Source organism: Stegodyphus dumicola, chromosome 8 (assembly GCF_044657685.1).
Source record: "Stegodyphus dumicola isolate Sdum_Otavi_A_Nest chromosome 8, ASM4465768v1".
Taxonomy (NCBI): domain Eukaryota; kingdom Metazoa; phylum Arthropoda; class Arachnida; order Araneae; family Eresidae; genus Stegodyphus; species Stegodyphus dumicola.
The window spans coordinates 183,657,426-183,674,792 of NC_140775.1; the positions used below are offsets into that span (position 1 = coordinate 183,657,426).

The following is a 17,367-nucleotide window of genomic DNA, read 5'->3' on the forward strand; positions in this document are numbered from 1 at the left end:
TGCCATCAGATCGATATTCAATAATTCGCGTTTATGCGTAGCCTAATTCAGCGCAAAACCTCTAATATTTCGTCACACTACTCCGGTCAGGAAATGAGCTATGATAAATGCTATAACAAATGATTAATTAACTGTAGCTCTCTGCATTAAATGCTTTGGTAATTGAATTCCGTCAGCTTAGAGAAGCTCTGATAATTATAACTATTCCCTTGTTGAAAACATACAGTCATCTGTTTCAAACGTTCCGTTGCGTCAGAATCTCAATACAGAAGGTGTACTTTATTGTACATTAAAATGAGCGAATAAGAAATGTCTTTGATTTCAAGTTGAGTTTTTACGAAATTGGGTAAAATTATCTCATTTTACAACATATAGCGGGTTTTAAGTAATTCATGAATTAAATAGGAAAGTTAAGGTGACTCGTACACATTAAACCTCTTATGATCTTCGAATATGTGACTGTTGCAAGAATTGGGATATTTTATTTATTTTAAAAGCAATTACTTCCAACTTTTTACAGCTGACAACATAATATAGCTGCTTTAGAAGCTAGTAACCAGAAAGTTTGTGTTGCCACAAATATTTTTGTAATTTAATCCTCTTTGTGACAAAATATTTCGCCATGTTTCCACCTTGCGCTCATGATATTTTAAAAATGGCTAATGGTACATACTTGAAATTGGATGCAATTCTTTATATGGGCACTACTTTCTAACTGAACCAACAATCTGATGAATATTTTAATATTGAAATATTTTATGGACGAAAACATTAAAAATTGTGTTAATAAAAAACATTTTATAAACTTAACTCAAAATAAAATAAAAATTTAACGTGAAATTTTTAGAATTTTAGGTTCACAGTAGTTTCCAAATGTTATAAAATCTATATATTAAATATGGAATTAAATTGTGAAACAGAATGTTTTAAACTGTGACAACACAAACTTTCTGATGACTATTTCAGAAAGCAGCTATATTATGTAGTCAGCTGTAAAAAGTTGGTAGTAATTACTTTTAAAATAAATAAGTTATCCCAATTCTTGCAACCGTCACCTATTCGAACATCTTATGGGTTTTAAGGTGTATGAGTCCCCTTAAGGAAATTAAAATTTCTTGAACGGTAATTAAAATCTAGTACATAAGCATTAATTTACTTTAAATCAGGGATGTTATTAAGAATACTGTTTCTCCTTGAGTAATCCTTGAGTCTCCTTGATTTAATTTTCTCGAAACTTTCAACAAGTTTTATTATTATTATTACTATTGGTATTATTAATAAATAATTAATTAATGAAGCATCTGCAATATGTATGTATGTTTCTCGTATTGTGAAAAAAACGGTACCTAGGAATATCGAATTTTGAATAACGTAGTCCTCCACTCGAATATGGACATCTGAAAGTCAAAATTTGAAATTTGAAATTGGTTTTATTATCTATTTTGTAAAACTTTTACGAATTTTTTATTAAGAAACTCAATGATTTCAAAGAGAGCAGTGGCTACACTGTACGGGGGGGGGAATTTTTATCTCCAGCACACGAGACTGTGTATCGGAAATTCTAAAGATATGCTCTTTTTAAGCCTTTTGTGATACTGCTGTTGAATTTAATTTTGTGGTTTAAGTGCGAAGAACATGATATTTAATTAATAAAAGTAACACCTAAAACGGTAAAAAAAATGCTCCTTTGAGCGTAATATAAAATCTGAAATAGCTTTCAGATTTTTAGATATCATCATCATTATTATTATTATTATTATTAAAAGTCTTTTGGAAAATTGTTCTTAGGCTCTAAGATACAAGTAAAATTTAGCGTAAAACGTACAGACAGAATTCAATAGTAGAACAAAAATTTAGATAATGCAAAACTCAATTAAAATAGGTATGGTAATTAATAAATGCACTAAAAAGAGAAGAATTATTTATTTTGAAGTTTAAAGGAAATAAATTAAATAGTTCTGCTTACAAAATTTGTCTACAATTTCATATCCCAAATAATAAAAGCTCATGATTTAATTAAAAAAATTAATAACTAAATTAATAGAAAATTTCAAAAGATAATAGCTTAGACATTTGACAATGCAATTTAATTAGTAGATTTCGGTATTTAGGCACCTACGCTTTTATTATTCGCGATATAAAATTATGGAGGAATTCTTATATAGAATTATTTAATCTATTATTCCCATTAAACTTTATGATAAATTATTTTTCTCCTGTTAGTTCATTAATTATCACATCTACATTAAATAAATGTTTATAGTATGAAAACATTGTCAAGTTATTGTCATGCAATGATTTGTAGGTACTTTATTTTTTACCACGATTTTTTCGACTACGAAGTTTTTAAATTGCAGAACTCTTGAACTGCTGCAAAACTCTTGAACTTCAATTTTCTCGACGTTTTCGCCTTGCGTTGTTTTCTCCGTGACGTTTTCGTCTGCGATGTTTTCGGCAGACACCAGTGAAATACCATGAATGAATAAAAGCTTATGGAAACTTTAAAATACTGTGAAGTAAGACTCATCTAAGCTCGAGCTTCCCAATTACGTTTAGACACATAATTGTCTTTTAGATCAAATTAAAAAAAATCTGATGTGTACACCACATGACTTCCTTGTACGGAATATTAAATTATACTTATTTTTTCTTGCATTTCATTTAAACTTATTGGATTCAATTAAATCTACTTCGCCGACAGCGCATAAACCACAATAGAATAAATGCATTCTTTAAAATGCACTCTAGTATTTGTTTACCATAGCGACACTCTGGCGCTAGATTCACTTAACAGTAGTAATAATTATGTAACAGTTAACTTATATAATAATTATATAACGGAAACTAAGTTAACTGTTATATAATCCAATAATTATACAACAGTTAACGTATATATTTCGTTCATATTATAACTCATAATGCACAAAATTTATATCATTTAAAGAATAGAATTATCTAATCGTTGCCATATGTTCTATTCAAATACTATAATAAAGCTAGAAGGAAGTATAAAAGAATTAAGCAAACAAAACAAAAAAGAAACAGTTTTTCACAGACGATTGAATATTTCTGATTCAATTTATTCAGTTCTCACTTCGCGAGAAGGCAAAAATACATAAAAACTCAAAATATCTATATTAAAAATTACAAAGTAAATTTCAAACACTTATTTCCTCGAAAAAATTCCAGAAAGAATTAAGCATGATTTAATTGGCAATAATAAATGAATGCGTTATCTTTGTTGTTGCGAAGCTAAGTTTCTCTAGATTGGCAACAGGTCCACTAGTCTCCTGTTCAAACGTAAACATCAATGGCCGCCATTAATAAAAGGCTTGGCGGCACTTAAACAATTTTAAAATTGCTGATAATTCTAAAAATATTGCACACAGATTTACTAAAGGCATAAAATCCTTAACCGGAAGATAAAAACAGCATAATTCAATCATTTTTAAAGCAAAAAATGTACAATTTACAAACATATAAGAGTAAAGAAACTGAGATCACTGAGCCGGGTAACAGAGTGGATATATATATATAAATATATTTATATACGTTTGGTGCGGCCGATTGCAACCAAAATACGAGGTGCACATCTACATGTTATAGCAGTCCTATATATAAAATTTCAACGTTCTGAGGCTACTCGTTTTTGAGTTATGCGAGATATGTACATACGTTCGTACAGACACCACGAAAAATTCTCTTCAGAATTAATTTTAAAGCAGTTTTATAACTTTTTTGAAGGGAAAGAGTATTTTTTTCTGTCCTTACGTACAGATATGACGCAAAAACATCGTTAAATTGCATTCGATAGCGGTCAAAACTGCCTGAAACTTTTCGCGATTACAATACTTCCTTTTTACTTCGTACAAGGAAGGAAAAAGGTAATCACCATTCATAAAGCGATAAACGGAGCCCAGCCGGTGTAGTTCTTAGCGTCGCTGACTGCTGTACAGAAGTGCCCGGGTTCGAATCCCGGACAAGACATGGATGTATTATATAATTATAGGACAAGACATGGATGTATTATATAATTATATAACGGAAACTAAGTTAACTGTTATATAATCCAATAATTATATAACAGTTAACGTATATATTTCGTTCATATTATAACTCATAATGCACAAAATTTATATCATTTAAAGAATAGAATTATCTAATCGTTGCCATATGTTCTATTCAAATACTATAATAAAGCTAGAAGGAAGTATAAAAGAATTAAGCAAACAAAACAAAAAAGAAACAGTTTTTCACAGACGATTGAATATTTCTGATTCAATTCATTCAGTTCTCACTTCGCGAGAAGGCAAAAATACATAAAAACTCAAAATATCTATATTAAAAATTACAAAGTAAATTTCAAACACTTATTTCCTCGAAAAAATTCTGCATGTTACGTACCTATGGCTAACTGCCTCGAGCGTTCTTTGATAAATCGTCGAAACTTTTGCTTCAGACTGTTTTTTTAATACGATTTGGGGAGATTGCAGATAAAATGTCTCAAAGTGTTCTTTCTGTATTATTATCATCATTAAATCTTTTTTCCCAAAGGTCAAAGATTTCAGTTTAGAGCACAGCTAAGAATTATTTGAATAAAATCTGGACTTAAGAGGAATAGTTAAACACCTTAAACCCACATTTCTTATTTTGCTTCTTTAACAACGACAGTTGAATGTGTAGGAACATTATCATGGAGAAAATGAATTATATGTGTCAGTAATCCAAGCCGTTTAATTTTATTGCCAGTCTATGCCAAATGTTCATAAATGTTCCTCATTAATGGTTGTGTTTATTCTTTCTTTGTATAAGTCTATCAAGAGGATACTCTGACAGTCCCCAAATATGATAGCTATTATCTTTCTTGTTGCTTGCTGCCCCTTTAATTTTTTTGGTGGTCTGGTACATCACTCGACTGTCTGCAATCCATTGAACTCTTCAATTGGCGACCGTAGAGTAGAATAAGATTGATCACAGTTACTTTGGGACGTAAGAGATTTCTTTTATTGGTACTGCAAAGTTACAACAACTGCTCATAGCAAATCAAGTTGGTGTTTTTGAATTGCAGAAAGAAGCTGGAGTGCTGATTTTGCGGAGAATTTGTCTTTGACTGTGTTTGGCTTTTAATCTCTCCCTAAATATTCCGCCCTTGACACAAGCAGTATTTTCTGATGTCAATGTCTTCGATGATGGATGTTCGCATTAGTCATCTTCCATAAGTTCTTAGCACACGAGAAATTGTTTTACCCATTCTTTCACTGTAGAAAGGGAAGAAGAAAACAAACCTATGATACAAGCGGATAAGATTTTCTTTGGTCAAATATTTAACAAAATAATATTCATATTCATCTATAAACACATTAGACCAAGCTATTAGCATTTCATTCAGAAAGCAGTCAAAAATGGACACAAAAGATTCAGTAAAAAACGTTCAGTTTTATTCAACTAGTATTTCAGGGCATGTATGCAAGAGGAATTTATTACAAAAGACATTTTATATCGCAAGAGCGAAATCTTTTTGATCTATGTATGGTACTTACGGATAACGAAAATATAATAACGGCAGTTATTCCAGTTGAACAGCGTTAATAACGGCAGTTATTCCAGTTGGACAACGTTGCGCACGATTTTAGGGTTGTAGCACTCATGAGAAGGATCTGCTGTTTTGGTATTTCGGTAAAGTACACTATTCTTCAGGCATTAACCAATTTATCTTCTTTTAAATTCTACATATATCTTCTATTTTCATCCTATAATTGTTGATATTTGAAGTCGGTACTTCTAATATAGCTGAAACGACCAGTGATTAGTGATGCCATCAGTGCCTTACCGAAGAGTCCGAGTTCGAATGCCGGGGAAGGCTTGGTTACTTTTAAATGCATCTAGGCGCAAGGGACGCTCAAAACATATGGCGAGCCGAAAGTGCTCTCTAGGAGTTTATTCGTTGGTAAAAAGGGGTGGGAGACCAACGGACCTGTCCCCTGGGATTCTCACCTTCAAAATTGCGGGGGAAAGTCGTAGTGCCACCTATATGGTGCTCAAGCCTCATGTCAACGCCAGACGTAGTTTTAACACTCCTTGCCGCGATAACATTTGTGGGATTATTCTCATTAGGTCAGAAAAGTGTGATTAACTACGGCCCATGCACTTGTACGTAACGTAACTTAACAGCACAATACACCTGAACATTTAAACTTCACACTGACATTTAAACTTCACACTTGAATGATTCTGAGTATTATCACTGCTCCTGATAATATTCAGAATCATTCAAGATTCCAATCTGGCCATGATTTGCTGGCCTGAAACTTGGGGTACCATATTGTTGCGTTATTTTCTTCGTTCAAGTTCGTACGGGGTTCGTGGATTTGGAGTGAATAACGACGACACTTGATGAAGTATCGAAACACACATTATTTATAAAATGTTATTCAGGATAGCTCCAATAACACTTTTTACAGTCGTCAGAGATATACTATAAACACGTTCAAACAATCAGTGACACAGCCTTCACACTGTCAGGCAATAACGGTGGAGACAGCTGCACTGCAAAGCACTCGAGTACCGTTCCCGACTCTGCTTGGTCGTTCTCGGAACTCCACGTACTCTTGAGACTCTCCACGCGATGCACTCGACGATACACAAGAGTATAGCTCTCGACTCAGCACGGTCCAAGACAAAACTCGACGATATACTAAAAGACTCTCTCGATGCACTCGACGACCAAATCGGCGCTAGACTTCGAGACACTCGCTCAATGACTGACTATCAGCTCGCTAGAGGAGGCACACACACTAACTGACTGCGGACCAGCAGTGTTTATATACACTCATGTCCATAAATTAAGGATAATTCGGAGTCACGCGGAAATCGAACTCTAAAATAAATATATCACCTGTAAAATCACACATCTTCAAGAATCATATGCAAATTTCAGGAAGTAACCAGATGACACCGATGGTATGTCACAATGACGAGAGTGTAAGAAAGTGATATATAAGGAATACAGGCAAAGAAGTAAAATTGGTAAAATTGGCAGGCGCTTTACAAGCATTTCAGTGCAATAACCGAATAGTTATGACACAAAGGACGCATTTGGACGATTTTTTACGTAGAATTATCGGCCGTCTGGAATGTGGGCGTACCCAACTGGAAGTATCAGACGAACTTGGAATTGCCCAGAGTGCCATTTCCAAGATTTGGCAACAATTCCAAGATGATAGTAATGTGAGTAGACGTTACAGCACAGGTCGCCCCAGAGTTACAACGCCGAATGAGGACCGGTATTTGGCAGTTACTGCCAAAAGAAACAGGCGGAGCACAGCCTCAGACCTGTCTCGTCAGCTCTCTTCAGCCACTGGTACGACAATTTTAAGGCAGACCGTGTACAGACGCTTAGGGCAGATTGGTCTATATGCTCGTAGACCTGTCAGATGCGTTCCACTTACTGCAACTCACTGTCGCCTGCGGTTAGCCTGGAGTAGAGAGCATGCATTGTGGACACCGCAACAGTGGGCTTGTGTGATGTTTTCCGACGGGTCCAGGTTTAGCTTGCAGTCTCATTCTCGCCGGACTTTCATATGGAGAGCTCCAGGTACCCGTTACCACCAAGAAAACATCATTGAACGACACCGTTACGGTGGTGCAGCTCGTTTGGGGTGGAATTATTCTGGGTTCCAGAACTGACCTGCATGTTCAAATTGGAACCATGACAAGCCAAATCTATCGGGACGTCATTCTGGAACAACATGTACGTTTGTTTCGGGGCGCCATGGGCGCACAATTTGTGTTTATGGATGACAACACCCGTCCTCACCGTGAAAACATCGCAAGCGAATGCCTTCAATCGGAGGATATCACCCGTACGGACTGGCCAGCATTCTCACCGGACTTAAATCCAGTAGAGTACGTGTGGGATATGCTTGTCCGACGAGTTACAGCCCGTCAACCTCCTCCTACATGTCTACCGGAACTTCGGAGAGCTTTCCTTTTTGAGTGGTGTAATATTCCCCAAGATCAGATCGATAAATTGATACTCAGCATGCCTAGGCGTTGTACGAACTGTATTACATCGTCTGGGAGACATACAATGTATTAAAAATCATACCAACCATGTAATATTGTTTTTTTAAAGTTTGTTTTGTAATTTGCTCCAGGGAGAAAAAATCGCTAATTTTTTTAATAATATCAAACATATAGCATAATTTTTTTGCTCTTTACCTTTTGCTTAATAAATAAGCTTTAAAAATAAGTCAAATTTGTTTTGCTTCTAACTCTTCCTTTGCCTGATTTTGCATTATCTTTAATTTATAGACATGAGTGTAGCTTTCGGCTTGTGTTCGGGAACATTCTGGGCTAAACCGGTAAGAATTCGTTCCAGTAGGTTCTGCAACCGTCCATCGTATATCGACAATTTTGTCGCCAATTATGTCGCCAAATGTGCGATTTCTCGCCAAATGTGGCAATTCTGATCTCCTTTGCCATTTATGGCAACCCTAAAACTACTTTGCGGGGAAGCCATCTTACCGCGCCTGTACATTTCGTAACAATATGTACACTAAGTGTTTCAGTTCTTTTGCAGTTTAATAATGTCGTAGCTTTCACTTTTATGTGATTATGTATCAAATAATTTCTTTACTTATTTATTTTTTGTCTTTCTAGTCATCGGGATTTGAAACCAGAAAACCTCCTCCTTGACGAGAAGAATAATATTCGGATAGCAGATTTCGGAATGGCTTCTCTTCAGATGGATGGATCCATGTTAGAAACATCGTGTGGCTCGCCTCACTACGCATGCCCAGAAGTCATACGGGTACGTTGCTCATTCATAACGTTATATACAAGAAAATAATTTAGTGCAGAAATTTAAAATTTCGAGAAAATATTATGTAAATTTTCAGACTTTCTAAGACATGAATATCTACATATGCGGGATATATTCAATTTATGTATTTACAAGCTGTATTTATTTTTCGTAATGTATTTACAGCTACAGAATTTTGCAAAATAACTTTGAGAATTAAAACCATTTCAGCGCCGCTGGTAAAATAGTACTGCAAATAAAATAAATAAATCTGACTATTGATGTGGTCTTAAAAATTCCAATTAGTAAAATAGTAAATATTTGAAATAGTAGTTTAAAACAAAAGCAAAATTTTCTTCGGCTACATTTTGTATTGAAAATTTATTTAAGAACTATTAAACAAAGTGAGAATTCAAATTTAAAAACCTAAAATTAACAAGCGTAGTAAGACACTGTAAAGTGATCCTGAAGATATCCTCAGGATGCCGCAAGTAGGACATCATAAATTCTTACAAACATTCTTTGCTCTCTCATAGCGACTACCTGCAAGATAGTACGTAGGATTTTAAATCCTTGCAATATCCTCCTACTCTGTCGAAGAGCTGTAATCAGGACTTCCTGAGGAAGCTATGTTGGGATGTGAACATACTTGGATCGTACAGACATAATTAACACAATGGCTCTCACAACGAAACTATTGCAGTATGCGAAGGGAAAACAAGTTAAATAGACACAAGGGGGCGTGTGTTACTCAGAATGCATAGATAGAGCTGGCCGCAAGCGAACGTCAGCGCCCGTCCCTTTCGCCGTCGTCATTGAGAACATGGACAGCAATGATGGAAGGTGATTATCACGGTCAGCCTTGGACAGCGTGGTTCCCATGGAAGGAAGGGATATAGAGCAGTGTGATCCATCGTCGCATGGTGTCGGTGTGCGGGAACAAAGCACCCTCGAGGCGTACCGTATCCCGTTTGGTTGGCCAAGTTCAGCAGTGGAGTGGAGACCACAGCCAAAGGTGTCAGCTCGGGATGACCAGCAACATTGCGTGCAGCAGCAAATGTGGCAGCCTTGTCGGATTTGATAATGGCGAACAGGCGCATAACATTCAACAAAATGCAGAAAGAGACAGGGCTTGCGCAAGTAACATTTCAGGCGAACGTGCATGATGATTTGGAGATAACAAAGGTGAGTGCAAACTGGATGGACCTCGGACCTCGAACCAAGATCTGGGACTACGCCTTGCTTGACAACGTGAAGGACACAGTCAGGGCCCAATATGTTGAATCGTCTGCCAAATCGCATGCAATTGTCCATAGGTGGTGCACCAACACCCCTACAGACTGGTTTACCAAAGCCCTTCGGGACATCCCAGCCAGATAGCAGAAGTGTATTGACATGGGCGGGGATTATTTATAACTGATGTACTATCAGTTATTTGTTAATAAATTGTATTTCGCTCTATGGCAGCAAATGTGTCATTCATTTCTGTACAACCTAAATATATTGAGAAGATTTTTGTGTTGGGAAAGAAGTCCTTTAATAAGTTAAATACACTCATGTCCATAAATTAAGGATAATTCGGAGTCACGCGGAAATCGAACTCTAAAATAAATATATCACCTGTAAAATCACTACACAGATCTTTAAGAATCACATGCAAATTTCAGGAAGTAACCAGATGACACCGATGGTACGTCACAATGACGAGAGTGTAAGAGAGTGATATATAAGGAATACAGTCAAAGAAGTAAAATTGTTCGCAGGCGCTTTATAAGCATTTCAGTGTAATAACCGAATAGTTATGACACAAAAGATACATTTGGATGATTTTTTACGTGGTAGAATTATCGGCCGTCTGGAATGTGGGCGTACCCAACTGGAAGTATCAGACGAACTTGGAATTGCCCAGAGTGTTATCTCCAGGCTTTGGCAACGATTCGAAGATGATGGTAATGTGAGTAGACGTTACAGTACAGGTCGCCCCAGAGTTACAACGCCGAATGAGGACCGGTATTTGGCAGTTACTGCCAAAAGAAACAGGCGGAGCACAGCCTCAGACCTGTCTCGCCAGCTGTCTTCAGCCACTAGTACGACAATTTCAAGGCAGACCGTGTACAGACGCTTAGGGCAGATTGGTCTATATGCTCGTAGACCTGTCAGATGCGTTCCATTTACTGCAACTCACTGTCGCCTGCGGTTAGCCTGGAGTAGAGAGCATGCATTGTGGACAGTAGGCTTGTGTGATGTTTTCCGACGGGTCCAGGTTTAGCTCGCAGTATGATTCTCGCCGGACTTTCATATGGAGAGCTCCAGGTATCCGTTACCACCAAGAAAACATCATTGAACGACACCGTTACGGTGGTGCAGGAGTGCTCGTTTGGGGTGGAATTATTCTGGGTTCCAGAACTGACCTGCATGTTCAAATTAGAATCATGACAAGCCAAGTCTATCGGGACGTCATTTTGGAACAACATGTACGTTTGTTTCGGGGCGCCATGGGCGCACAATTTGTGTTTATGGATGCCAGCGCCCGTCCTCACCATGCAAACATCGTAAGCGAATGCCTTCAATCGGAGGATATCACCCGTATGGACTGGCCAGGATTCTCGCCGGACTTGAATCCAGTAAACCACGTGTGGGACATGCTTGGGCGACGCAGCCCGTCAACCTTCATGTGTACCGGAACTTCGGAGAGCATTGTTTTTTGAGTGGTGTAATATCCCCCAAGATCAGATCGATGATTTGATACTCAGCATGCCTGGGCGTTGTACGGACTCTATTGCATCGTCTGGGAGACATACAATGTATTAACAATCATACCAACCATGCAATATTAGTTTTTTTTTTTTTTTTTTTTTTTTTTTTTTTTTTTTTGTAAATAGGTTTTTGTTTTGTAATTTGCTCCAGGGAGAAAAAATCGCTAATTGTTTTAATAATATCAAACATATAGCATCTTTTTTTGCTCTTTACCTTTTGTTTAATAAATAAGCTTTATAAATAAGTCAAATTTGTTTTGCTTCTAACTCTTCCTTTGCCTGATTTTGCATTATCCTTAATTTATGGACATGACTGTATATGGCTATTGACTAAATAAATGCATTGACTTGCAAAACTCAAGAATGAATTTGAAGATTCCTATCATTATTCAGTACCAATTGCAGGTAAACATTTTGCATTTACCCTCAATTTAGTGAATAATTTATTAAACATATATTGCTTGTTTTGATGATTAATATCTCCGAATGGGAGAAAAGGCACTGTTATATTATAGCTCGTCAAGTGAAAAAAAATTGATTTGTCATACCTCTGCGAATTTTGCCTGTAAGTATATGAAACCTGCTTATATTTAAACCAAAGTGTAATGAATTGTAAACATTTTTTCTGCCTCTGAACTATGTAAAAATAAATTTATACTAAGAGAATTTTCTACCTCCTAAAAATGTTTTCATAAAGTTATCTACCATATACTGATCATCTTTGTTCTTGGAAATCCATGTCTAAGTCCTCTTTTTAAACAGACGTGTAGGCAGTTGTCTTGTTTTGCACCCTCTAAGTCTTTCTGCCTTAAACAAATGAAGCATGAGACTACGTGTAGAGTTATAGATAAGTTACTGTGGCGATCAGGTGGCAGTATGCACGCTTGGTACGTTTCGTGTGCAGCTGTTTACTCGTGTCTCCATCTATTAGCACTGATGAGAAGTGCTGCAGTTCCTTGAGTTTGCGATACCCATGAAGATTGTAAACGGCCTTAGGATTCAACTGTGGGTCTGGTACGTTCTAATCAAATACCGTACCGCTATTGCAAAAGAGCTTCCATGCAACAGTTTCTGATATTTCAACTGTTTCCTGGTGCGAGGGTCTGACTGGCTCTCGGGATCGTTAATCGTGATTGCTACTGAATTAAAACGCTTATATAATTAAGGCTGTAACTTCGTCATGGCTCGAATTTTCAAGATTATCTTCGTGAATTGTGGGGAATTTTCTAAAATTTCGCGAATATTAGTTTTTTTTTTTTTTTTTTTTTTAAATGGGAATTGAATGCTAAAGGCAACTGGAGTAAATTTACGAATTACAACTTTTTTTATTTTCACTGGTACTGACGTATTATCCCGTTGGCTGCAAAAGTTTGCTACTATTGTACCGTGAAATTTAGCGTAGATCTCCCCAAAGTTGCTGCGGTTAATCTTTGGATTATGGTAACTTGGCAATTTTTTGGCGACCAACCTTGCTACAGCAACCTGCTAGCTTTTGTTTGGACGCCATTTTGTTTTCACGAATTAAAAGCATGTTTTTTTTTTACTCAACATTTTTTTCCAACAATCTGCTAGCCGAATTACGCTTATGCTAGAACTTTTATGGAACAAAAGTGCTTAATCATGAAGAAAATTAGGTGCGAAATTGGGAAAAAGTGCAGAATCGCCCACTGCTTGCCGCATTTTTAAGAATTGCACATACACGGTATCTTCCATGTACACGTAGACCTATTTTCACTTAAAAAAACATCCCAGAATTTCACAAAAATGGCATTGCGCACACTCTTGACTCTATCTATGTACACTGCTAAAGTCCTAGCTAGTAACCTTTATCGCCTTACCAAAATGTCGCCAAACTACCTGTTACCATATTCCAAAGATTAGCCGTTGCTGCTGTCGTTCCAGCAGAATTTTGAAGGAACTGAGTCCTTAGTAATTAGAAACAAACAATGAGTATTGATCATTAAAAATAAACAATCAGTGCCGCTTCATTTTTGAGTTTCGTAAAAGTGAGTTTTTGAGTTTCGTTGAGATCATCGATTTCTACTATTTTGTTAGCCCTCCGGTTTTATCAGAATCTCTGTTTAGAACAATATGAAAGCGAACTTCCAGCAAGTAATTATTCCAATCTATTACTGTTTTGTCAGGCCATATTCAGCTAACCGTATTATGTCCATTAATGAATGTGGACTTTTTTATGGTAAGATCCCGTAACTTTAAAATAATCCATTGCTTGCTGTTCCGTAGAACGCAGGTCTCAATTTTCCATTTTTCCCCGCTCGAGATTGCCCTAAGTATTATTACAATTCCATTGAGAACCTTTGCTTTATCTAATAATTTTCACCTCGCCTGGCAGCAAGTCAGGTTTGGTATTTTAGCTTAATATATTATAGGCACTGATTGCTTAAATTGTACCAGCACAAAATGATAAGCAGTAACACTTTTGCATTCCTTAATACAATATCCGCTGCACACTATCTCGCCCAAAATGCTTTTAAACAACTAATCAATTTAAAACTATGAAATAAAGTAAGGATCTAATATCAGAAAGGCGAATGTGTGGGGCGTGGACGCAGTCAGCTAGTCGAGGTCTCCTTTTCCTTTGCTTGCTGTTCGCAATTTATTTTTACGTTTTCGTTAAAGCAAAGTCGAGTATTCTGCCCAGAAGTTTATATTTATTTAGCTTAAAATGTTGTACAAATGTATAATGTTTAATAATGTTTAGCAATATTTTTACCCAAAACATTGTGTACGCTGAAATTTTTGATTGAATTGATGTGTTTTTTAAAATTTACTGCTCAGTTTTGCGCAAAGTTTGAGTTATATTGTAAAATAAAATAATAAAATAGTGAATCTACTTTTGTTTAATTTTTTATTTAATGTTATTTATTTATAATTAATTTGGGTTAATCTTCTTTTAATCTTACCGATATCTCAAAACATATATACAGTTTTAAATGTTAGAATTATCCATACTCTTTAAATCTCCCATTCCCATTTCCATGGAATTCATACCGTTCATGCAAGTTTCATGCATTCACTTAGTCCAAAGTTTTTTAAACATTTTTCAGTCGCAACCCTTTTTTATCACTGAGATTTTTTCGCGACCCCAGAACCCCACAATATTTACAAAAATTTGTGGGACCCCCATAAATATTGTGCGAATTCGACACACGCGTGAGTAAAGCCGTCTATTTTTTCACTTGTACTGTAATATACTATTGAAGGGTTAGGTCATTAACTTTAATTTCTCATTTTAAGACATAGAACAATGCGAAAATTTTAAATATGTAACAGATGAAATGAGTGTCACGTGCAAAGCAAGGAAAATGAACGTTTATATTATAAAAAGAAAATGCGTCCAAACGGTTTCTTTTTTTTTTTTTTTTTTCCTTCTTTGTCTGTATTGTCTTATCTGTATCTATTTTCAGATACACTGTGAAAAAATATTTGATAATTATAAAATTATTATAATAAGTTAAAGAAATTTCAAAACTGATAAAATTTTTAGCGACACTCTGCTGTAGGTCCCGCGACCCACAGTTTAAGGAACCCTGGCTTTAGTCGATACATTAGAGAATCGGGGAGGGGCTAACTAATCACTGATAATACAAAGCAACCAAACGCGTCGAGGACTATATTCTCAGAATAGTCCAAACTATCAGCACAACAATTCAAAGCATCAGCAGAAGTACTCATGTGCGACTTATAAAATACGTCGAGGCTTATGCAGTGTTTTGATGAAAAAAAGCATGATTTTAATGGCTTAAAATTATAATCATTCGCTGCCGAATTTCTGAATCCATGCGCTAGACCTTAGGATAAATTATAACATCCCGAAACATTTACGAGAAATTCCGGGAATAAAAATACTACGTAGAGTTTGTTCGCTGTTTTTGTACTTTTCGCATTATAAATTTTCTTTTCTGAAATACCACTTACAGAGTGAATTTATTCCTGCTTTTCATAGGCAGGATGCCAACATTTTCTTTAATCTATTTTAAATCGCCCTATCAACTCAATGTAGGAAAGATCTTTCCAGAAAGAATTGTCTTCAATGTTAGAAATGTCTTCAGATTTCTCTTTATTATCATATGTGCGCGTTCAAAGGTCAATAACATCAAACATCAATTGATGCTGTTAAAGACGTGACAATGAGATGTCAAATCACATTTGCACTTTTTATCCACTGAAACCAATTTCATCTACAATTGCGGTTATAGTTTTCGTTCTTTCTATTTTCCTCAGCCCTGAGATCGAATAAACAGCCTTCTTTGAATAAATAATTGACAATAATGCAGAAAGAAATCACTGCATGAGGGGGCGACTCTTTTGTGCAGATCAAAAATTTACTAAGGCAGAAATCTTCATACCAGTTCTTCCTCTCATAAAAGTGCTCACACCTTTATGTTGGAACACTTCTGTGCGAGTGCTTTGAACTTCTTACTGATCAACTTTCATCAAGGCAGAAAACAGGTGCTCCAGAATAAACTGCCCGCACCTTTATCACAATTAGTTTCCAACTGGATAACATGAGGTTCATAAAGGTACCGACACTTTAACGTTGGGGAACTTCAAGTGAAATTTCAATTTTTAATCACCAAATAATCGTATTCACAATTCATCTTGATAATTGTCCCAGGCATAAAATTGTATCCACCTTTATGACAATCACTATATATCTTGAAGTCAATAAGCTTCATAAAGATGATGAAGGCTTTATTTTGGGATAATTCTATATGGATTAGCTAAAATTTTTTATCACTCTTCAACAAAGCACAAAGTATTGATTAAAAGTATCCAGAAGGTTTCACGGTCACATCCCGACATAAAGATGCAAGCTTTTTTTATCACGGTTAATTTTTGACCTGAGAAGGAAATATTCTTGAAAGTGTTCTTATCGTTATGTTGGGGTACTTTTATAAGAGTTCACTTTTAGTTTTTTAATTTGCTATTCACCAGTTACTAAGACGAAAAGTATTCAAGACATATTCACAGAGGTATGAATCTTCACAACGGTGCCTCGGCATAAATCTTCTGGCATTTTTATCACGATTTATTTTCTTATCTGAAAAGGTAACATTCTTAAAGGTGTCCGTCCTTGTAAGACCTATCTCTATTCTTCCACTTAAACTAAATTAGATCCTGCAATGAACCTGGTGAGTTCTCGCACAGACGTGAATAAAATACCAGCACAGAAGAAGGGTGCAAAATAACCCTTTATTAATTCAAACTAATTTAACAGAAAGGCACGGACTTCGTGCGTTACAAAAACACCGTTCGCTTGCGGTGGTAACTAAACGTAGAGTATAATACAAGTCAAACCTGAAAATAAATAGTGCAAGAACGCACTTCAATTTACGCCTAAGAGGTGGACTCATAAAACTCTAACCGACGTGATGCTAAGCTGATAAGACCAAGAGGCTTACTAACGTGACCGCGAAATAACAACGAAAGGTGCGCTTGGCTAGCGAAACATGCTCTGAATAAACTGAGATATTCACACGTTTAAATAACACTTCACTTAACTTACATCCTGGAGAGAGAATTTGAGGGGAAGTTGAGAAGTTTAGAACAGGAAAACTTAAAATAAATTTGTTATGCAAAATAAGGAAAACCCTACATCCTCATGTTTATGTTGAGATACTTTCTGTGAGAATTGCCTTTTAGTTTGCTACTCACCAGTATTACTAACATGAAAAGTATTCATCAAGACCAGTTTTCATTACGACCAAATTATTCACCAAGACTAGTGTTCACTAAGACGGAAACTGTTGATCAAGGTTGGTATTCACGCAAGCATGAATCTTT

General features: G+C 36.0%; 1 protein-coding gene across 2 annotated transcripts in view; it reads left to right on the forward strand.

Annotated features, from left to right (window-relative positions):
- The window catches only part of LOC118192136 (serine/threonine-protein kinase BRSK2-like), a 320,182-nt gene that overhangs the window by 199,152 nt on the left and 103,663 nt on the right, over positions 1-17,367 (forward strand). For both annotated transcript variants that reach the window (XM_085822811.1, XM_085822812.1), the window contains exon 5: positions 8,662-8,812. In XM_085822811.1, coding sequence (XP_085678937.1) covers positions 8,662-8,812 — 151 coding nt within the window. The remainder of the gene's footprint in view (positions 1-8,661; positions 8,813-17,367) is intronic.